The sequence below is a fragment of the Leucopleurus acutus genome (assembly GCF_964270905.1).
Source record: "Leucopleurus acutus genome assembly, chromosome: 14".
NCBI classification, from domain to species: domain Eukaryota; kingdom Metazoa; phylum Chordata; class Mammalia; order Artiodactyla; family Delphinidae; genus Leucopleurus; species Leucopleurus acutus.
Genome location: NC_139156.1, coordinates 84,934,047 through 84,956,693, shown reverse-complemented (window position 1 = coordinate 84,956,693; position 22,647 = coordinate 84,934,047). Strand labels below are relative to the sequence as shown.

The 22,647-nt window shown below is 50.4% G+C and overlaps 1 protein-coding gene across 1 annotated transcript; it reads left to right on the top strand.

Annotated features, from left to right (window-relative positions):
• Positions 1-243: 243 nt before the first annotated feature.
• On the top strand, positions 244-9,816 carry RHOU (ras homolog family member U). Its single transcript, XM_082854850.1, has 3 exons — positions 244-675; positions 2,228-2,286; positions 7,578-9,816. The coding sequence occupies exons 1-3, from the start codon at positions 423-425 to the stop codon at positions 8,031-8,033; spliced, it is 768 nt and encodes a 255-aa protein (XP_082710976.1). The 5' UTR covers positions 244-422; the 3' UTR covers positions 8,034-9,816.
• Positions 9,817-22,647: the final 12,831 nt, after the last annotated feature.

Genomic DNA, 22,647 nt, shown 5'->3' with positions numbered 1-22,647 from the left:
GTCAGTGTCGGCGCCGGGAGGAGCTGCCCTCTGCCGGCCCGGCTCCTCGGCGCCGCCCCAATCGGGCGTCCGGCGGCCCCCCGGCGGCTGTCTGGGTCCCCCGCCCGCGGCCGCGGTCCCGCCCCCCGCGCGCCCGGCTCCGGCTCGAGCGCAGAGCGCGGCGCGCAGGCGGGGGCGCTGTGGGCCCGGCGCGGGGAACGAACGGCCGCCCCGCCTCCTCCCCGCGCCCGCCCCCAGCGCGCCTGGCCGCCGGGAAGCGGGAGGAGACAGCGCGGGGCTCCGCGCCGCTCGGCCCGCAGTCCTCGGCCGCGGAACGGAGCCGGCGCCGCGCGAGCCCGAGTCCATCCCGAGCCGCCCGGCCGCCTTTGTCTGCACCTCGCGCCTGGGTCGGGGACAGCTCCCCCCGCGGCGGGCGCGGGCCGATGCCCCCGCAGCAGGGGGACCCCGCGTTCCCGGGCCGCTGCGAGGCGCCGCCCGTGCCGCCCCGCCGGGAGCGTGGGGGGCGCGGGCCCGGGGCGCCGGGGGGCCGGGGGCGCGCGGGCGGCGCGGAGGGGCGCGGCGTCAAGTGCGTGCTGGTCGGCGACGGCGCGGTGGGCAAGACCAGCCTGGTGGTGAGCTACACCACCAACGGCTACCCCACCGAGTACATCCCCACCGCCTTCGACAACTTCTCAGGTGAGCGGGGCCGGGGCCGGGGGCCTGCGGGGGGCGTGGGGCCGCGGGGACCGGGAGCCTTAACCCTGGCGCGGGGAGTGGCGGTCGCCTCGCCATTCAGGGGCAGACGGTGGGGTCTAACAGGTCGCGCCCAGGTGGCCTGGTCAGTTTCCTGGGTAGAGAAGTTGCGTCAGGTCGACGTTGCTGGCGCTGCTGCCGGGTTTCGATCGGAAGGTGACGCGCAGGTGCCATTACCTGTGGCCCGAGGGTCCGTCCTTTCCTGTTGGTGGCTCCCCTCCCGAGGGCGTCTCCACTTTTAAAGAGCCGCAGAGACGGGGGAAGAGAGTGGATTTAGTGGAAATGGCACTAGAAGCACTAGGGAGGGCCGAGGTTTGGATCAAACCTGGAGAGTAAACACAGCTTCTTCCCTCCGAGCACCAACGCTTCTCCTGCCCCCGCTTCCACCGCCCCCATGGGCTCTGTTTCTGAGTCTTAGTATCTTTTCAGTATCTCTTTAAGCTACTGAAAGCTCTTATGTGTACAGTGCTGTATCATTTGGTTTGGTAGCTATCAAGATAAAGGAGCCCTTACTCTTGATTTTTCAAGTCTTTTTGAAATTTAAGAAAAAGTTAAAATCCATGGAAGCTAGGGTGAAACACTTCCTCTGTTTTTTTTTTTTTTTTTAAAGCACACACACACACACACACACACACAGTCACACACAAGCTTCTCGATCTTTTGGAAAGTCATGGTGTCAAGGACTTGCTTTCTTCCACCTGGAAGGCACCCTAGGTAAAACAGTGCTGTGCTACTGGGTTTCCCACCTAAACGATATTGTTTTTTTCCTTTTTTTTCCTCCTCCCAACTGAGTAGTGTAAACACGTATAAACAATTTAGAAAGTTGTATTGAGACAAAACGGAGTACTTCATTCAAATAGAAACCTCAGAGCAGCGCCCTGATGCAGGCCCCTCCCCAGATACCCCTTCCCGGTGGAAAGGTGGGAATGGTTTTCTTTCCTTTCCTTTTCTCTTTTAATCCGCTCTTTGAGCTGACATGGAGAGATAAGCTGTGCCTTCTTTTATAAGCAGGACAATGCGGGCAGCCTGTGTTTGCACGTGTTCTCAAAACAAGCCACACTTTTATGATAAACCCCAAAGTCACCGAACGTTTCCCAAGGGAAAGCAGAATTATTTGTGAGATTTTCCACTGACTTAAAGCTGCAAGGTTGGTTCCCACTTACCCCCCAGTGTTGTTTTTGGGTTTTTTGAAACAAATGTGACAGGAAAATAAACCTTCTGGGGCTGGGAGAAGAGCGCAGGCCCTTCTGGGTGTCGTCAAAGCTTCTGGCCTCCTGCCTTCTCTGGGGCATGGAGCGAATTGCCCGCCCTGCAGGTTTGGGTGCAGAAATGCCTCACGGGCCTCTTTGTTTTAGGCAAGTCTTGAATTCACTGGGGGCCCAGAATAGGAACTGAAGGGTTTGGAGTGAGAATGGTCATACAAATTAAAACTATCATTCTTCTGGAAAAGGTTAAAAGAGACCCCCCTGACAGTCCTTTTGGTCTTATTTTTAAGCTGTGGTTTCCGTGGATGGGCGGCCCGTGAGACTCCAGCTCTGTGACACTGCAGGACAGGTCAGTATCACATCGCTGCTCAGTGCTGGGCGAGGACAGGGCCTTTTAAAGCCCTTCACCCCCGCCCCAGCTGGGCCATTCTAGAGCCCCACCCCCCATGTATGGCCCCTCACAGAGGGTGGTGGTGGGGACACAGAGCTCCGTGCCAATAAAACAGGGTTTGGCCTGGCTCTGTGTGGGCAGGACAGGGGAAACGGGGTCAAGAGAGGTTCTTATCTTCTGGGAATTTCGGATCTTATTTACTTTCTGGTTTTGATTAAAAATTACCAGTGTTGCTTTGTGCTCATTTCTCAAAGTAAGTTGGCCGTAGCTTACGATCATTTTATTAAAGGTCAGCAAGCCAGATACTTAATAAACTGGCTCAAGAAGAAGATGGAGTTCGCGCCAGTAGGTGTTAATGTTTCCCTTCCTGAGCATGGTTGGACTTGCTGGGTTGCTCCCATCCCTTGAAGCAGAGATACAGGGGCCCAGGCTGTCCTGAGCTGGAGGAATGAATGAGCCGGGACCTGATCCTTCCGAATCGTGAACCTTTATTCCTGTCTTGGCCAGGCACTTGGACAAGACAGCCAGGGAGCTGGTGGGAAGACCCGGTGTGAGGTCCCCTTTGGGGTGTCCCTGAAGAGCTCCAGGGACCCCGGTCCCCCCGAATGGTGTTCACGTCACTGAGTTCTCACCGTGCTCTGTGAGGGCCCAGGGTGCCGTCTCTTGAGTTTGCCAAAGTGACAAGTTACTAAGCATGTTGTCTCTCCAGCACTTGAGAAAGTGCTGGGGTGCTTTGTTGGCAGGTAAAAGTGCCCACTTCACTTCTGAGGTGTCACACGACCATATACATTAAAGAAGAAGCTGGCTTTCCAGTGTCCCCAAGAACCTCCTCCACACCAGGGCTTCTCACTTACTCACCCACTTGGGACAGCAAATCCAGTCAGGGCTTTGTTTTTCAAACCTCGATGTGACACAAAGACTGGGCAGCCTTGATCCCCAGCAGAACGCTGGTTTGGCGGTGGCCACGGTGGCACACGTCATAGCCAAACCTCTTCTGCTCTGTCCTTACCCTTCCACTGGGGCTTCCCAGTTCCCCCTTTATGGGGAGCAGAAAAAACCAACCGGTCTGCATTTTCTTGCCTGTGGAAAAGAAAAATCAAAGAACACAGGCTCTTCTAATATTTAATCTTTCTGGACGCCCTGCTGCTATTTATAATGAAAGCTTAATTGCTTTGTATAAAGTGAGAATGTTTTTCCTACCTTGGGTCAGATTTTCTGATGTTTAAAATGAAGGCCGGGACTTCCCTGGAGGTCCAGTGGTTGAGACTCTGGGCTTCCAACGTGGGGAGCGTGGGTTCGATCCCTGGTCGGGGAACTAGGATCCCGCATGCCGTACAGCACAGCCAAAAAATAAAATAAAATGAGGGTCGAGTAGCGCCTCCGTAAACAGAGGCCTCCCTTTTGTAGCAAGATGTGGCAGCTGAACAGCCCGAGAATGAGACAGAAGGCAGGAGAACTCAAGACACCAAAGGGTGTGCTTATCTGGGACCCTTTAGGGAGGAGCAGGCAGCCCAGTGCAGGCAGCTGCCCACCGCTGGCTCGCCTGTCAGGTGTTGGTTCTGCTGGCAGACATGGCTTCCCGGGCTGGGGTTCCCTGCCTCATGCCTTCTAGGTGCCTGGTACAGAGTGGGGCTTCTTCACGGTTTGTAGAATGGATCAATCAATAAATGGAGTGCTGGGTCCTGGGGGAGGCAAACTTAAGTCATGGGCTTGCCGCTCAACAGACTTACAGTCTACCTGTTAGTAGAACTTGTGAAAGAAACCAGTGAGGTTACAGGAGGAGGACAGCAAAGTCAGCTCAAGGGGCAGGATGGGTAGACCCAGGAGGAAAATCTCTGAGCAATTTTGAAAGAGGAATGGGTCTTTTACCAGGAACACTATGTAGAAATGATCCTGAATTATCAAGAAATAATTTAATTGTTTCCTTAATAGGGTCTGTTTCAAAGTCAGGGCATCAAGAGAATCATTTTAGACGTATTTTCATGGAAAAGGTTCATAATTCGGGAAATGAAAAGGTTTTGGTGCAAGTTGGTAAGCTTTGGTTTATTTGGAAATTATCCTTCTGCTCTCCCAGCAGTTATTCTTGTTTGTTTGTTTGTTTTTTGAATAGATCCATTGTTTTATTTATTTACTTATTTTTGGCTGCGTTGGGTCTTCATTGCTGGGCGCAGGCTTTCTCCAATTGCGGCCAGCGGGGGCTGCTCTCCGTTGCGCTGCGCGGGCTTCTCATGGCGGTGGCTTCTCTTGTTGCGGAGCACGGGCTCTAGGCACGCGGGCTTCAGTAGCTGTGGCACGTGAGCGCAGTAGTTGTGGCTCACGGGCTCTAGAGCGCAGGCTCAGTAGTTGTGGTTCACGGGCTCAGTAGTTGTGGCTCGTGGGCTCTAGAGCGCAGGCTCAGTAGCTGTGGCGCACGGGCCTAGTTGCTCCGTGGCATAGCTGGATCTTCCTGGACCAGGGCTCGAACCTGGGACCCCTGCATTGGCAGGCAGATTCTTAACCACTGTGCCACCAGGGAAGCCCTCCCAGCAGTTTTTTTGGTTGAGATTCACAGTATTTCTTACCTGATTAGTAAGTATGTCTAATTGTGTAAGGAATGAGGCCAACCGTCTACAGATTTGTAGAAAACCAGCTTCAAAAACTATTTGTGAAAAATACACAGCTGGTGAGATAAAGTCAGTTTTTTCCCTCTCCCCAAGTATTTGCTTTGACCATAAGCAAAGCTGGGTAAGGTGGTAGTCCTTTCCTACCCTCCCTACTCCAGATCTGATAAACTACCTTTTAAGGGACTTGATTTGACACGTGCCATATTCCCTTCGTGTTGTCCCAGCCCGTGGCACTGCGCCCACCCCCACAGGCAGTTGTCATGGTAGCTTCCTGAGGACACAGCGACTCCAGCGACCTCCTTTGCAAAGTCCCAGAGAATGTGAGCACCGGTGGCCGTCGCCTAGGGACCAAATGCAGGTTTCACATAGCAGCTGAGAGCTGGGTAAATAACTAGAAATCGCTTCTTGCGCCTTGGAGTTTTCTTGTTGGGGGCTCAGTGAGCATGTAAGATGTTAAAAGGAGTTTTTAATGCTGTGGAAATTTCACTGTGATCAATTTCATGCCAGGTGAAATTGATCAGACTGAAAGAGAGTGACCAATAGCAGGTGAAAACTCTTCAGCCTTCTGAACCATGAGGCACTTGGGGAAATCTTTATACTTAAAAAAAAGAAGAAATCCGACTGCAGCTTGACTAGCACTGCTGTCCAGCGGCCTGTCAATCCCACCCGGCCCTGCCCTGCCCTGAATCCCAGGCACATCTCTGGGCCTCAGAACATGTTTCCTTGAGGGTCCATTACAGTTGGCCTTATCACACGTATGTGTGCTGCATTTATTTCAGCAGATAGCTAAGATTTCTGGTCAGCAGGATTTAATTTCTGCCTTGCTTCCCGAGTCCCTCAGCCAGAACTCAGAGGTCTGGGAGCCAGATTGCCAGAGCCCGGTCACGAGGCCTGGGCCCGTGCTCACCTTTCTTTTTATTGGTAACGCAACCCCAGATCCAGGGCCCAGCAGGTGCAGTGACTGCCAGCAGCGCGGGCAACGCCTCCGTCCTGTGCTGCTTCCTTGCAGGCCTCCGAGAACAGAGGGAATGTTTCATTAAAAGATCCTCGTGGCTGGGCCGTGGGCCACCTGGATGGGTTTCTGTGTTTCTTCTTTCAGCACAGAGTTGGCACGAAGAAATCCAAGGCTTTTTTTCTTCTTTCTTTCTTTTTAACTTTTGCATATAGAAGTCGGAGAAGTGGCAGCGACGCGGAGAGATGCCGTATTCCTTCCTGAGGAAGGACTTTAATATTGGTTGACTTTAATATTGTTACTTGGGTGTTGCCCCACGGACTGAAATACGGAGCCTCAGATGAGGAAAGTGAACGCAAATAAAAAGATCCAGGCTTCCCTTATCCCTAGAAAAAGGCCACAGATGCAGCATAACATGCACGTAAATAATAGCTCGTAAATAATCATATGTGTCAACTGAGCGGCAGAAACCTGGGTGACGTTTACCTCTTCCTTGCTGCTGGGAATCTATTTGTCACCTTATGCCGGAGGATGGTTGGCACCCACATATAGAAATTTCAAATAGAAATGAGATGATGTAAATGTTTTCCTAGAAGAGAGATGAGTGAAAGCTTTCAGTTAGCTAAATATGGTGCTGCAGGGGACTCTAGGGTGTTTGATATAAAGAAACACTGATTTGGAGACAGACGTCCCTACAAGGGCTGAGGCCATGTCTGTCTGTCCCCAGCCAAATCCCCTGGAGTCTGGTGTCTGATGCGTGGTGCCTGGAGTCCCACGTGCATCTCTGTTAGTGAGTGAGTGCGGCGCGGCCTTCGGCAGCGCGGTGGGTGGTTGGTTTACATAGTCAGCCCTAACTTGCTCCATCCAGTTCTCTATCCCTCAGAGCTTGGGTGGGTACACCCTTTCTCTGGTTCTGTATCCTCCCAAAGCTTCGTGCGCGGGGGCCTCTGGGATTCATGGAGAGAAAAGAAGGGAGGGAAAGTAAGAGAAAAGGAGGGACGGAGAAAAAGCTAAATGGAGAAGTGTTATATCCAGCAAGTGTGAGACTGTATTCACCAGTGTTGTATGTGACATTGAGAGGCACACATTCTCTGGGTCCCTAATGAGAGTGGCCAAGTCCAGGTCCTCAACTCCAGACCTGTGTCTGATTCCCATGATTCTGTACCGCGTGTGCCCTGAATGTGCCCTGGGTGTGCCCAGCGTAGATGGGATGGGACAGGCATGGCTCATCGCTGCTGTGAGGATGGGCAGGGATGGGTCCTTACAGAGGCGCTGGGTTCACAGACTGGGGTTCCCTGGAGTCAGGGTGGAGCCCCGAGGATCAGCGTGGGTACTGTGTACGTTTTAAGAGCCTGACTAAGTACCAGAGTTGAAGGAGTGGGTCTGAGTTACTCTGTGCTGAAGCCTAGAGAAAGTAAATTTTGTTTTGAAAATCCATCTAATTTAAGGACCTTTCCTATGGTAAATTGCAAGTAGGTCTAGAGCATCACGGAGAACGTTGAGCACGTCGGGCAGGTTTCCAGGGGCTGGGAGCATTGCCCCACTTGGCAGCAGGGGCCTTTTGAAGACTCTCGCTCTTCCTTCCATCCCTCGTGGGCTTTCTGTTACCTGCCAGACCCTCTCCAGAAAAACGGTCTTTGTGCTGATGAGAACTTATGTAAAAGATAACGTGTGGGTGCTTGGCTCGCTTGCAGGATGAGTTCGACAAGCTCCGGCCTCTGTGCTACACCAGCGCCGACATCTTCCTCCTGTGCTTCAGTGTCGTGGGCCCCTCCTCCTTCCAGAACGTCAGTGAGAAATGGGTGCCGGAGATTCGCTGCCACTGTCCCAAAGCCCCCATCATCCTCGTGGGGACGCAGTCGGATCTCAGAGAAGACGTCAAAGTCCTCATCGAGCTGGACAAATGCAAAGAGAAACCCGTGCCCGAGGAGGCGGCCAGGTTGTGTGCTGAGGAGATCAAAGCTGCCTCCTACATCGAGTGCTCGGCCTTGACTCAGAAGAACCTCAAAGAGGTCTTTGATGCAGCCATCGTCGCCGGAATCCAGTACTCGGACTCTCAGCAGCAGCCCAGGAAGTCCAAGAGCAGGACTCCGGACAAGATGAAGACCCTGTCCAAGTCCTGGTGGAAGAAGTACTGCTGTTTCGTATGATGCTGGTGGGGCCCCGACGGGCTGTGTTCCGACGAACTCCGCACTAGAGGCTATATTAGCTGAAACAACTCCTTTGACCATGTAGAACCTGTATAGAGAATGCGCGTGTATATGGATTATAGGAGATGCTCCAATGTATGTATCCTTTCTTGCCTTTGACCTTCTCGTTTGTTTGAGCCGAGGGATGAGATACTTATGCGAGAGATTTTTGAAGTAAGTTAAGCGTTTGTCATGACTCTGGGAATTTAGAGCTCTAGACCTTTGGATTAATTTATATCTAATATGAAAAGGCACCTCAGATCTGGGCGTCCAGAGTGAAATTTTGCCACGAGATAATGCACAGAAGAACAAAGAGGAAATGGCATGGTTAGCTGTCCCTTGATTGAGGGCCAGCTATGGTCAGAGTAACTCTTAGCTTTGAAACCTCATACTTTTCCCCCTTTTTTTTAAGGAGCAAAAATCTGAGAAAAAAAAAGAGAGAGACCTTTGCCTATAAAACCTCAAATCAGTCACTTTGGTTGTATTCTTATACCTGGTTGCTTAAGATTTAAAAGCAACCAACAAAAAAACATGCCACTAACTATGGTGCTGTGTAGACCAAAAAGGAAAAGTTGTTGATGGGAGTTTTTCATCCTGAGACCGTATCAACAGCCAAAATGCCATGAGGAGTGTAGCAAGTGATAGCTCTGTTTTCTTTAGGGAGTGATTCACGTTGAGCTCAGAGCATGGTATTTGCTGTCATACACATGAGCCAAACTGCCTGAACCTCTGTGATGACAGCACTCAGGAGACCTGTCGGGGTTGTTTCTTACCTTCTAGGCTTCCCTTGCCCCATCTTCAGGGGGCGTGAACCCTCTTGCAAGGCCTGTAGCAGGCGGATGTTTGGGGGACACAAAATGTCCTTATTTTCCTGAAGTCAGCGTAAAGGTACTTCTTTGTGTACGCACGCAAACACGGATATAGAGGTGGCCATTCTTGCTTCTGATTCAGACTTTTAAACAGTTAAGGGGAAAAAATGTGGCCCCAGAAATAGCTGTGAGGGAAGCTTGGCTTCCTCTTTTAACACTTTCTGGAACAGATCTCTTTTTGATGATGCCTTGAGATGTGATTCTAGGTGTATCTTCACACATTTTGGAGCCCATGTTAAAACATGAGCGTCTCTTAGAACCTATTTTAATATGAATGTCTCTTGAAACCTATTAAAACAGCCAGTGAAATCCACACATGCCTTTCAGGGAGCTGGTGATAGAGACAGCGCCTCGTGTGGGATCGGTGGTGGCAGGGACCGCAGCACCCTTGCTCAGCTGTCTCCTCACTGTGGAACAGTCAGAAAACCACAGATTGGTGACACGTTTGTGTTCTTCCAGCTGGCGGTTTTTAGGGCTTCATGTTCTGGAGAGGAAAAGTGCCCAAAGTGCCAGAGAGCAGTTTTACTCTGGGATGGGGCTGCTTCTGAGATGCCGAGAAGTAGCTGAATGCATCAGATTGTGACGTCAGGCTTGCAGTGGTGATGCAGATCTACCAAAATCAGTCAGTAACTGGGGAAATCTCTGTAATGCCAGCAGGTAGAGGAGTTTATCTTTCTGTGGGTCTTGTCCTTTTTATGTTAAAAAAAAAAAATCCAATTTGTGTTTCTTTTTACAGAAAGTAAATGATCAGACTATACTTTAGGTTAGAGGCTTCTTTTATTTCTATTAGTAAATAAAATTAACTAATTTCCTTGTTTAAAAACTGAAAAACATGCTGTTTATTATTTATTTTTCAATACATTGAAATTGATATCATTGCTTCCTGAAGCGTTTAGTTACATCCTGAGTGAATAAAATTACTTCATTTGTGGAAATGCCCCAAATGGACCTAATGAAATGTGTTCGAAGCTTGGTGCCTGGCTCACCTACCCGTGAGCTTCCCAGACGGGGCTCTGCCTACCCTGGTGTGGAGCGGTTGAGGAAGGGTTATTTGACTGGCAAGTGATTTCAAACAGTATTTTTATAGTAAAGCAAATGTCATGGAGTAAAATGCAAGTTAATTTTTAAGACTGAACACAAAACTTGAAAGAAATTTTATGCCTGTGACAGCATACGGGGCTCTTCTTGGTCCCCCGGTGGAGGGGGGAACCTTTGCTACCCTCTGCCTTTAGGGCCGGCGGTTGGTGAGGAGCACCTCTGTGGTCCAGTTCCAGAGCTTTACTCGTGTTTCATTTTCAGCCCCGCTTGATGCAGCCTGTACTGTTAGTGCGAAAAACCCAGAAGGTTGACACTGAGATGCAACAGGTTTTAATATGTTGCCAAATTTATAGAAGAGTAAATGCACAATTGTACTCGAGGTTTTCCTCCATTTTTACTTCTTGGGGAAAATAAAGATTTGGGCAGAAAAGTTTTTAAAAGTATGTGCTCGAGTTAAATATAAATTTGATTCACTTCAGAGCTCAGACGTTGTTAAACTTACAGCTTGGTATCGAGGAGGACGTTTTATCAGAGTTGTGCTTTGGGAAATACCCTAGCATAAGTCCTGCGGTGTAGGCCCGTCATAATTTAACAACACAGGGTCCTCTACAACTGTCATCTCTTTTAACCATGTGTGTAGAATTGAACCTTTTGTAATGTTGATCTCTGTGCTTGACACATTTATGAGAAACCACCCACCTCTTACACAAGCCCAGAGGAGGGCAGGTCTTCTCCCCAGTTTTCTAAAAGGAACAGCAGGTGCAAAGGCCCTGAGGCAGGTTACCTGGTGCCTTACCAAGTCATACTTTTCTGTTTTTCCATCATGTGGCACACGGGATCTTAGTTCCCCAGCCAGGGATCAAACCCACACCCCCTCCAGTGGAAGCGCAGAGTCTTAACCACTGGACCACCGGGGAAGTTCCCACACTTTTCTGTTTTTAAGCGTAAATGATGTTAAGCAGAACGCTCTCCTTGAAGATGCTCTCCAGGAGGTAGTAGGAGATAAATTCTGACCTGTGGCTCTAACGGCACCTGTGTTTTCTACCAAAGAATTTCTTTGGGAGTGAAGAGAAGTTCAGGGGTGTGGAGAAGCAGGCCCCTGAGGTGTGGTGGGAATGCGTCTGTTCAGGGTGGGGTTTGAGAATTCCGGGTTCCATCTGAGATGAGCACCCTGTGGGTCTGTGTCTGTGATGGGCTGTGTGCTGACCTCCCTGTCCTAGGAGCCCAAGTCCAGGCCCAGAGCAGCAGTGAGCATGGGGTGACGCTGAGGTCACAGATACGCCTGGGCTTCCTCCTGTGGGGACAGGGCTGCCCTTCTCACAGGTCGTTGGTGTCCTGGGTGAGAGCACAGGTGCACACATGGGGTAAACGTCTGCAGTAGCCCTGGGAGGAACCTGGGCTCCACCAGCTTCACAGTGAAGGCCAGCAGGGTTCCCCATCTGCAGGGGGTGGACAGCCTTCCTGGTCCTCTAGCGAAGGACAGGCCTGTCTCCTTCCTTCCCCACATCACCTTCCATGTCAAGGCTACGACTCTTTTGTATCCACTGACCAGTCAACCACAGTGGACTAGAAAACTGGGCAGAGAGCCACTAGAACCACTGCCCACCCGCATGTGTCCTGGAGTGCCGAAAGCCAGCCAGCCAGCCAGCCTCCTGGCCTCCACTGGCCTCCGAGAGCAGCCTGACCCTTGCCCAGAGGCACCTGGAAGTTTCTCCTCACCCGGCCCCAGTCCGACATCCCTTATCTGGGTCAGGCCTTCCCGGGGTACAAGGACAGAGCTCCCAGTCCCTTTAGAGGAGTTCGGGGCATCTTCACAGAGATGTTCACATGACCTGAAAGGAGATGAGGGGAGAAAAGTTTTCTAAAAGGAACAGCAGGTGCAAAGACCCTGAGGCAGAGGAATGTCTGGCATGTCCTGGAGGCCGGTGTGGGTGTGGATAGGACAGAAGGAGTGCAGGGAGGGGAGGGGGAGGGAGAGAGGGGAGGGGGAGAGGGGAGAGGGGAGGGGGAGGGGGAGGGGGAGAGGTTAGGAGGAAGCCATGACATCAGGGAGAGGCAATGGGCTGGGCCCAGCAGGCAGGCTGTTTGGGCTTGAATCCTGGCTCTGCCGCTTACTGGTTGTGGTTCCTTAAGCAGCGTAACCTCTTAATGTCTCTGTGCCTAAACTTTGGAATCTGTAAAGGGGATAAGCATGGCACCTGCCCCAATGGGCCCATGGAGTTATGAGTATGAAGGGCTGGTGCCCTGTAAGCCTCAGGAAATGTCCACTCTGACCGGACTTTTTGGTAACATCTTCCTGGCAGGACGCCCAGTTGATCAACTTACACCTGGCCCCTGAAGGCTTTCTTCTTCATCTTTGTTAAATTTTATGAGGCTTATGCCTTTTATGCCTAATAGCACATTCATTTTTCAGTTTCCACTCGTTTTTATAAAAGAGAGAAATCCTTCAATTATGCCAGGCCTGGCACGGGCCGAGGGGGTGAGGGGTGTGCGTGCCAACTCTCCACCCCCGGCTGGAAGATGGGAAGACCGAGACAGAGCCCTGAGGCGGCCTGGAGCGTTGGGCGTTGGGCGAGGCTGCAGGTGAGTGGGGGGCCTGGGGCCCTGCATTCCTGCCAGGGCTGGGCCTCCCTCCACCCCCTTCACACTGGGAGGCCTTGCTCTCGTCTTTGTGAACTGGAGCCATTTTTAGAGCCCCTGTTTATCAGAGTCACCAACTGCAATGTCCCCTGTCACCCCAGGCAGCACCCACCCCTAACAGTAAAACCAGGGTCTGCACATGACAGAGTCCTGTGGGTGGGGTCGATGCTCATCCCTAAAAGGAGACACATTTCTGGGCAGCATCTCTGCTCAGTCCCTCCTAATGTCCCACGTGCACTTCAGAGCTAACTTGCTGTGTTAGTTTCCTGTCACTGCTATAGCGAAAGACTGTAAACTTAGTGCCTTAGAACAACACAGATTTCTCACTACGGTCCTGGAGGTGAAATTCTGAAACGGGTCTCCCAGGCTGAAGTCGAGGTGTGGCCGGGGCCGAGTTCCTCTGTGGAGGCCCTGGGGACCCATCCTCTCGTCTATTGCAGCTCTGGGCGCTCCATGGCTTGGGGGCTTCCTCCACCTTCAGAGCAGTGATGGTCTATTAAGTCTTCCTCAAGTGGAATCCCGCTGACACTGACCCTCCTACCTCCTCTTCCACATCTCAGGGCCCTTATTTTGGTGTCGGGCTGACCCAGAGGGTCCAGGGTGATCTCATCTCAGGGTCAGGGGATGGGAGATCCTAATTCCATCTGCATCCTTAATCCGCCTTTGCTGTGTAATCCACGTGTTCACAGGATCCAAGGCTTAGGGGGTGGACATCTCTGGCGGCCATTCTGCTGACCACACTCATCTCCCGGAGGTCGGCTCACGGCTCCCTGACACCCTCCTTTGTGTGCCCCTATGCTCACAATCTACTGCCATGGATGCCACTGTCCAGACTAGAAATCGGTCATCAGCCCAGACTCCCTTTCCTGCACATTCACATCTGATTGGCCACCAGGTCCTGTCTGTTGGGTGTCATCGTCATCGTCCTCCCCTTTCTGCCACAAGGGTTCTGTCCCCTCCTCCAGTCTGGCCTGTCCGGCCTCTCTCCATGGCACCCGCAGGCCAGCAGGATTCCCCCCCTCCCTTTTTAAAAAAATTAATTTATTTATTTAATTTTTATTTTTGGCTGCGTTGGGTCTTCATTGCTGCACGCAACAAAAGCTTTCTCTAGTTGCAGCGAGCAGGGGCTACGCTTCGTTGTGGTGCACGGGCTTCTCATTGCGGTGGCTTCTCTTGTGGAGCATGGGCTCGAGGCACCGTGGGCTTCAGTAGCTGTGGCACATGGGCTCAGTAGTTGTGGCTTGCAGGCTCTAGAGCACATGCTCAGTAGTTGTGGTGCACGGGCTTCAGTAGTTGTGGCACACAGGCTTAGTAGTTGTGGCTCGCGTGCTCTAGAGCACAGGCTCAGTAGTTGTGGTGCACGGGCTTAGTTGCTCTGTGGCATGTGGGATCTTCCCAGACCAGGGCTCAAACCCGTGTCCCCTGCATTGGCAGGCGGATTCTTAACCACTGTGCCACCAGGGAAGTCCTTTTTCCCCCTTTTTAAAATAAGCAAATCTTTTCATGACGCTTCACTTCTAAGAAATATTCGGTGGTTCTCCATTGCCTATAGCACTGATCTCCAAACATTTTAGTATGCCTCCAAATTTTGCAGACCGCACACGATAATAGTTGTACTTTTACTATTTCTACCAAAATGATAAATGATAAACAGCCCATATCATTATACTTTTCAAAGCCTTTGTGAATTCAAAAATGATTTTCATTTGATTTTATGTCTGGTAATACTTTCAGCTGATACTAAGTTAATCACAACAGCATCGATATGTAATTGCACAGCAGTTCATATGTGTGCAACGTTATGCTGCATGCAAGGCTCCATATACCTGTGGATCCTTCCATCCCGTCATTAATGCCGTAGCTTCTCCGGGCTTTGTGGCCCTCAGGTGGGGAACCACAGGTCTGCAAAGATTCTCCTGCTCTGGATCTCACCTCCTGTCCACTTTGTGTGCCCTGCCCCTGCCCCACCTGGTTCACACCCCGGGGCCCCTGGATGAGCCCTGCACTCTCCTGTGCCTGGACTCTGGTGCACTTCACTCCCAGGGCGTGGAAGCCCCCTGTGCACGTGTCTGCATAACCAGCCCCTCCTTGGTCTCAGGATTAATGCCACGTTCTCTGATGAGTATTCTGATGCCCCCTGCAAGCTTGCTTCTACTCTCTCTTGGCAAAGAGAGCACACTTTTTCTAAAAAACAGCAATTACAGCATGTTCCAGCCTTCTCTGACCCCTAACTCCGGAGAGGGTGCCCTCCACCTGCTTTTACTACTCAGGAGAGGGCCCAGGACACCGGCCACATGGCTCTTCTTCTTCCTTTGCCTTCTTCTCTCTGCTAATTTGCACATGGACAGCATCTGCTTTCTTTCTGCTGAACATAGTCACAAGAGTAAGACAAAACCAGGGCTTCCCTGGTGGCGCAGTGGTTGAGAGTCTGCCTGCCGATGGGGGGACACGGGTTCGTGCCCTGGTCCGGGAAGATCCCACGTGCCGCGGAGCGGCTGGGCCCGTGAGCCATGGCCGCTGGGCCTGCGCGTCCGGAGCCTGTGCACCGCAATGGGAGAGGCCACAACAGTGAGACGCCCGCGTACCGCAAAAAGAGTAAGACAAAACCAAAACCCGGTAAAGGACAGTTGTGTGTGTGTGCGTGTGTGTGTCCAGGTGTTAGGGATGCTATGATCTCCTGTCACTGATAGTTGAAGGCCAAGGTGAAGATGGTCCCCAAGGATGTGAAGGGCAGGGCCTTCAGGGTGTCACCTTCATACAAAAGTGAATTATTACGTGAACACAAAGTGGAACTAAGCAGAGGGACCAGCTCCATGGCCAGCAGAGCTTGGGGACCATCTGCCTGAACTCAGCCACGGGGAGAGGGTTCCAGGCAGGTTTGGTCGCAGTCTTGGCCAGAGATGGGCAATGTGGGCCGCACCCTCCTTGGCTTCACTGGCTGACCAGGGATAGACATGCCAGGTCCTCCCCAGTGGGGTGAGAGCTGCTGGGGGGAGCAGTCACTGACTGTGAGTATTTCTGGCCCCATTGACAAAAGCATCTCTACTGGGAAATGGATGAAATCTTGACCTTTCTTGATATCATTAAGTGTCTCCCCTAATTCTTCAGGACACCACAAGCAGCTTTACTGTGACCTGGCATCTCAGGGAGGTCTCCAAAGTGGGGGACTGCACCCATCATGCCAACTGCCAAGTTTCCCTTCCCAAGACCCTAGTAGAGTGACTTTTGACCTGAATTGGGGAGAAAAAACATACTAAAAATGCTGATGTAAATATTTTACATCTTTGCCTGGTTTTACAGAAGGTGCAGGAACATTCTCCACAGGGCCGTTTCTAGCATTTCCTCTCAACCAAACAGCTGGACATGTAACACTCATTTAGCAGCTGGTGGTGTTGCTACGGAAAGCATCCCCGAGGGCACGTATTCTTCTTGTCCTGCTGCTTTGGAGCCTTTAAACTTGTGGCAAAAAGAGAACTTAGACGCTCGCGTGGACCCCTCAGCACACGAGTGTCCTAGTAGCATGTGCATCAGTCACACTTTGCCGTGTGCTGGGTAACGGTTGGTTCAGGTTTTAACTTTAAGGCGAGAACCAATATCGTACCTGGCTGTCGGAAGGAGACTGGTGCTTTGGAAGCTAATGTCACACCTGATGTCCTACCACGGAAATCAGGAAGCCTGATGCTATTTGATTTAGACTTCACCAGCCTCTGCTGGCTAGGCCCAGGTTCCAGTTCGAGTTGACTCAAATATCCAGAGAGGCACTTGTTAGGAATTTAGAACTCTGCTGTCTAAAACGTCACCAACCATAGCAATGACAACGGAAACAGTTTGGCTTGCGTTTATTCATCAAAGGTTTAATTGGTGAAAATCACACACACACAATCACTCAGAACCCCCAGACTGCCCCCTCCACTCTGATCCTCTCTCCACCCCCCATCCCTTCCCTCTCCCCGTCTTCCTGGTTTCCTGCTTTTCATTCTGGACGAAATCTCAGGCCAGGCCACAGAGGCAGGAGGGCTGTACACGGGCTTGTATTACTCATTAGTGATGGAAACCAGACCCGGCCACTGATAAGTGGGTTTTCAAAGCATTTATTTGATCAACACAGTTTACCTCCTTTGTCACTTTATTTCAGGATCTGAGGGAAGAGGATGGGTGAGGCGGGACTGCCTTTGGGACAACCTCCCGTGATCGGTCCTCACCCAGGTTAGATAGTCTCCATGTCAGCAGGAGCCAGGCCCTCGTCTGCAGCACCTCACCTTAGCCCCCCAAATTCATCGGTGCTGCTACACGTCAAGTGTGTCTATTTCAAAATGGAAAGAGTAGAAGGGGGTCAATTATTGATTAGCTGAACAACCATTTAGGTAAAACAATTGGATTTTTTCTTGTAAAATGTAGGTAGAGGAGACCAGGGAACAGAGAGGTTTGATGAGAGGAGAAAATGTTTCGGAAATATCATAATATCTGAAATTTATGAAGCACATTCATTTCCTGAGCATGAAGAATGTTTTACTTATTTCTGTAACCTGTCTAAATCTTCTCTTGATTAAGCTATGATATAAATGAATACATACATACAATGTCTCTCCTAACTTCACTCCACCCATGATGGGCACGCATTAGATTGGTTGCTATTATTTTTATATTATTTTATTTTTTTATTAAAAAAAAATTATTGGGGCTTCCCTGGTGGCACAGTGGTTGAGAGTCCGCCTGCCGATGCAGGTGACACGGGTTCGTGCCCCGGTCCGGGAAGATCCCACATGCCGCAGAGCGGCTGGGCCCGTGAGCCATGGCTGCTGAGCCTGCGCGTCTGGAGCCTGTGCTCCACAACGGGAGAGGCCACAACAGTGAGAGGCCCGCGTACCACCAAAAAAAAAAAAAAAAAAATTATTGGAGTATAGTTGATTTAAAATGTTGTGTTAGTTTCTGCTGTACAGCAAAGTGATTCAGTTATACATATATATGTATCCACTCTTTTTAAAGTTCTTTTCCCATATAGGTCATTACAGAGTATTGAGTAGAGTTCCCTATGCTGTACAGTAGGTCCTTATTTGTTATCCATTTTATATACAGTAGTGTGTATGTGTCAATCCCAATCTCCCAATTTATCCCTCCCCCCATTCTCCCTTGGTAACCATAAGTTTGTTTTCTACATCTGTGACTCTATTTCTGTTTTGTAAATAGGTTCATTTGTACCATTTTTTTAGATTCCACATATAAGCGACATCATAATATTTGTCTTTCTCTGTCTGACTTACTTCACTCAGTATGACAATCTCTAGGTCCATCCATGTTGCTGCAAATGGCAGTATTCCATTGTATATATGCACCACATCTTCTTTACCCATTCCTCTGTTGATGGACATTTAGGTTGCGTCCATGTCCTGACTATTATTGTAAATAGTGCTGCAATGAACATTGGGGTGCATGTATTTTTTCAAATTATGGTTTTCTCTGGATATATGCCCAGGAGTGGGATTGCTGGATCATATGGTAGCTCTATTTTTAGTTTTTTAAGGAACCTCCATACTGTTCTCCATAGTGGCTGCACCAATTTACACTCCCACCAACAGTAGAGTGTTCCGGTTGCTACTATTTTTAGAGAAAGAAACAAAAAGACTAATTTTCTAAGGAAGGGACTGCATGAGTTAGTGGTAGAACACTTACTCAGCAAGGGTATTTTAAGCCTGAGTTTCCTTTTTCCCTTTCTGCCCTTGTATAGAAGATACAGAGGGGCCTTTAAAAACCCCCGTAGGGATGTACTGATTCAAGGATCTATTTCGGTATAACAAACTACCCCCTCACTTGGCTTAGGGGCTTCAAACAATAGCTGCTTATTTGTTCTTGGGATCCAGTGGGTTGACTGGGCACAGCTGGGCAGTTCTGCTGGGGTCACGTGCAGTTGTGAGCTCCCCCGGGGAGACGGTCTCTCTGTGCCCTCCCATCTTCCATCCTGAGTTACTTTGCAGTGTGGAAACTGACTTCCACAAATGAGTGTGCAAGGGTTTATCAAGCCTGTTTTCACTGTGCTTGTTAATGTCCATGGGTCCAAGCAAGTCCCAAGGCCAAGTCCAGAGGCAATGCGGGTGGGAGGGGCAAGGGTTGCACAAGTACAAGACCACTGGGAGGGGGTTTCCTTGGGGCCCACCAAGTGGACTGATGTGGGAAAAGGAGGCTCTGAGGCTGCCAGGGCTGGTGCAGCCCATCGCTCACGTCTATCCTGGGTGAAGTGTGGTGGAGAATCCAGCTGGTCCGGCAGCTAGGACTTCTGCTGATAAAAGGTGTACTTGTCACCCATGTTGTTTTCATTGGGGTCAATTCAAATGGGTGACACAGTATGTTGCCTTAACTCTATACTGAATCTTCTTCCTCTGAGGGGAGAACACCTGCTTAAAATGGGTGAAAATTGGCCCCTGGCCCAGTGTGTGGACAGCTGGATGAGAGAGAGTGTGGATGTTTCCACTGTTTTCCATCTGCCCCCTTTTGCAGCCAAAGTGACAGATTTCAGCTGCATTGGGACAAGTAGAATAATGTAGAGCACAGGGTAAATGAAGCCCTTTAAAAAACCTTATATTAAGACTATCTCCATGGGGGGACTTCCCTGGTGGCACAGTGGATAAGATTCTTCGCTCCCAATGCAGGGGGCCCAGCGATCCCTGGTCAGGGAACTAGATCCCACATGCACGCCGCAAGTAAGAGTTCACCTGACACAACTAAGGAGCCTGCCTGCCGCAACTAAGACCCTGGGCAATAACAACAACCAGAAGAACCTATCACCATGATGAGCATGATTGACAGTAGTAGATTCCAGACAGAACTGAGACCACCCTGTCCCCTGTCCCAGGGCAGCAGGGCCGGGTTCTGGGTGAGCTGCTTCGCTACCTCCCTTCCCACAGTGCCGTCATTGGTGGTTGTGCCTGCGGTCCTGTGTGGGACCCTCCGATCTGTCTATCGTTATTCTCCTGCCATGCCCTGTCCACACTTCTGAGACATTAGTTTGCTTTTCCCTCGTAAGCAGTTCATAATATGCCCCCATTTGGGGTTAAAAGGAGAGCAAAGCCCTGGGGGAGGGGCTGTGGCAGTGCCATCGGAGGGGCTGCAGGGCACAGAGCCAGGGCCGGGGCCGGGGGTTGGAGCAATGCCCAGTGTGACCAGGCTTCCTGGGGCCTCGTCCTGCCTTGGCCGCTGACCAGCTCTTGATGTTTAATTTCTCTGAGCTTTAATTTCTTCAACTTCACCGGGAACTGAAGCTACGGAATCTCCATTGTCCCTTTTCTGTATAATTTTAAGATAATCACACTCCTTTTCAGCCTTGATCTCCATAGGCTTAAGAGTTGCCATCTTAAGCAAAATCGGTGTCAAGAAATCATTGATTGTCACCAAACTCCAAGTACAGAAAATGATGTCTTAAGACTGTTGGGGTCAGCAGGCCAGGTGCTGGTGGGCAGAGGCCTTCTGCACAGAGACTTGGAGGGAAGAGGCAGCTGTGCTTCTTACGAGCACAGCAGGCTGAGTCCTGGGGAAATACAAGTTTTCCCAGGAAGACAGAAAATCTCTCACATTCTGATGCATGAACTGGTCAGTGAGTTAATCTTCACTAATCAAAACTTGTGAAAAGTTAAAGGAAAAGAAGGAAAAAAAAAGAGGAAAAGGGAGAAGATTCAAATAGTACAAAATAGAGAAAATGATGAAGTTAACTAAAGTGAGCTAATGCCATGAGGGTTTGTTGGTTGTTCTCTCCAGCAAGAAAAGAATTTCTCAGGCACCTGTCTGTGCCACCCACGTGATGTCGAGCGCACAAAATCCTTGCCCTTTAAGAACTCACTCTGCTGGACTCGGAAAGTCATGTAGAGAGAAATATGCTCCCTCTTTGATCTGTTCTCGCTGAGATTTCCCAAGTTAATTAGTCTCTTTTGGGGAGATGGAGTTATCTCTTATTGACTCAATAACGATTAACTTTTAACAGTTAACCATGGCTTTCAACCACAAATATGCTATAATTTAAACAATATCATCATGTCCTTAACGGACAAAGATGGGAAAGTCCTTAAGGACTTATTAATCGTGGACCTTTATCCCCAAAGGCTGCGTTGAGCGTAGGTCTGCCAGGCCTCCAAGAGTGTCAGGATTTAATGCGTAACGAGGGCTGGCGGTCAGTCGTCCTGCACTGTGGCTGTGACCACTGTGCCCCAGGGGGTAGGGAACAGGTGACGGGAACTGTGTGTTGAGGGAGAACTTACCTTTGGAAACTACTGTTAACAACTGTTTATTTAATACTTTTTGAATCATAAAATTAAAATATTCTCTGTGCTCTACAGTAGGACCTTGTTGTTTATCTATTCTCTGTATAATAGCTTACGTCTGCCAACCCTAACCTCCCACTCCATCCCTCCCCCACCTCAGCCCCTTTGCAATCTCCAACCATAATGGAAAAGAATATAGCAAAAAGCATATATATATATATATATATATATATATACACATAACTGAGTCACTTTTGCTGTACAGCAGAAATTAACCAACATAGTAAATCAACTATACTTAAATTAAAAAAATAAAAATTAAAAAATTAAAAAAGATTCTTGTTGTAAGAATATTGGAAAAACTAGAAAGGAGAAGCACAGTCACAGTTCCACCCCCCAGTATTTTGGCACTTTCGTTCCCCTTTTCTCTCAGGCACTGCACTTTCTCCTCACTGTGTGTCCTCGTCCCCGACGCATCATCAGGCGTTTCTGTCCGTCTTACCAGAGACAGCCGGTCGGCCTGCGCTTATGGCTTTGAACCGACCAGCTTAAACTCCATTCCTACATTGATAGGAGGTGGGAAAACTCCTCGGGGCCTCTGCCTCAGATGGCTCACTTCTGCTGAAATGTCAGTTTTGAGTTTTGTCTTGTGAATGTTCTTTAATCTTTCACACTAGTTTGATCCAGGCGAGGGACACACACAGCCCCCTCAGTTTCCTCTGTATGTGAACATCCTGCCGGCTGCCAAGCCCATCCGTGCTGGGGCCCCGGGATTTCTCACCTAAGCTGCGCCCCCTGATAGGAGGGGTTCTCCACGCCTGCCTGAGCTCCCGCTCCCTTGTTCATGACAGGTGTCGATCGTACTGTACAAACCATTGGCAAGCATCCGATGTTTTATCTCCATTCTCAGGCACCATGACAAGGAAGTTCACGTCCAGGCTGGCTCAGCACAGACGCTGGGAGCCTACATTGCCCCGAGGGTGGCTGGCTTTCCGGAGACTCCTCTCCAGGCTAAGCTTCCTCTGGGCGCCCGTCACAGAGAGGACAAGAGGGCCCCCCCGGATGCAGACAGAACACACATTTGGGAAGAGCTGTTGTTACCCTCCCCTGCCCCACCCCCAGGGCTCTGTGACTTCTTAGATGTGGTCCTGCTGAGAACAAAACACAGCCTTGATTCTGTGTGGACCTGGCAGGATATTCAGGAAGTACAGATTTTCCAAGAACCAAGAAAATTTTGTGACTGCCACGGGGCCTGGCTGCCTGGGGGCAGCAGCAGTCAGTGCTCCAGTCCTGGAGATCTGGATGGCTGGATGCAGAACGTCCTGTAACAGCTGAGGGTGGGCAGCTGGCGGGCACACCACAGTCCGCCGGGCAGCGGTGGCAGCACAGGCATCGGCAAAGAGCATCTCCATTGGTCTGTCAAGTCGTGGGATGATTCGGGCCCAACATTTTCTGCAGATCCGTTGAAGAGGGATGTGCCAGTCGGGAGGTGGGTGTCTCTGCAGGTTTACAAGATCAGAAGGCGATACGGCCGTGTGATGCCCACAGAGGCCACACGGGACGCAGCCCATGGCGGCCCCGCTAGGGACGTGCAGTCTTTGAAGTGACAGGTTCAAGTCTGTGACTCGATCAATGTACAATAGTCTCGTACGGAAATTGCTCACTTCCAAATTGGTTTTGAGAAGGTGGTAGGGGGAGGGATAAATTAAGAGTTTGGGATTAATATACACACATGACTATATATAAAATAGATAAGCAACAAGGGCCTGCTGTACAGCACGG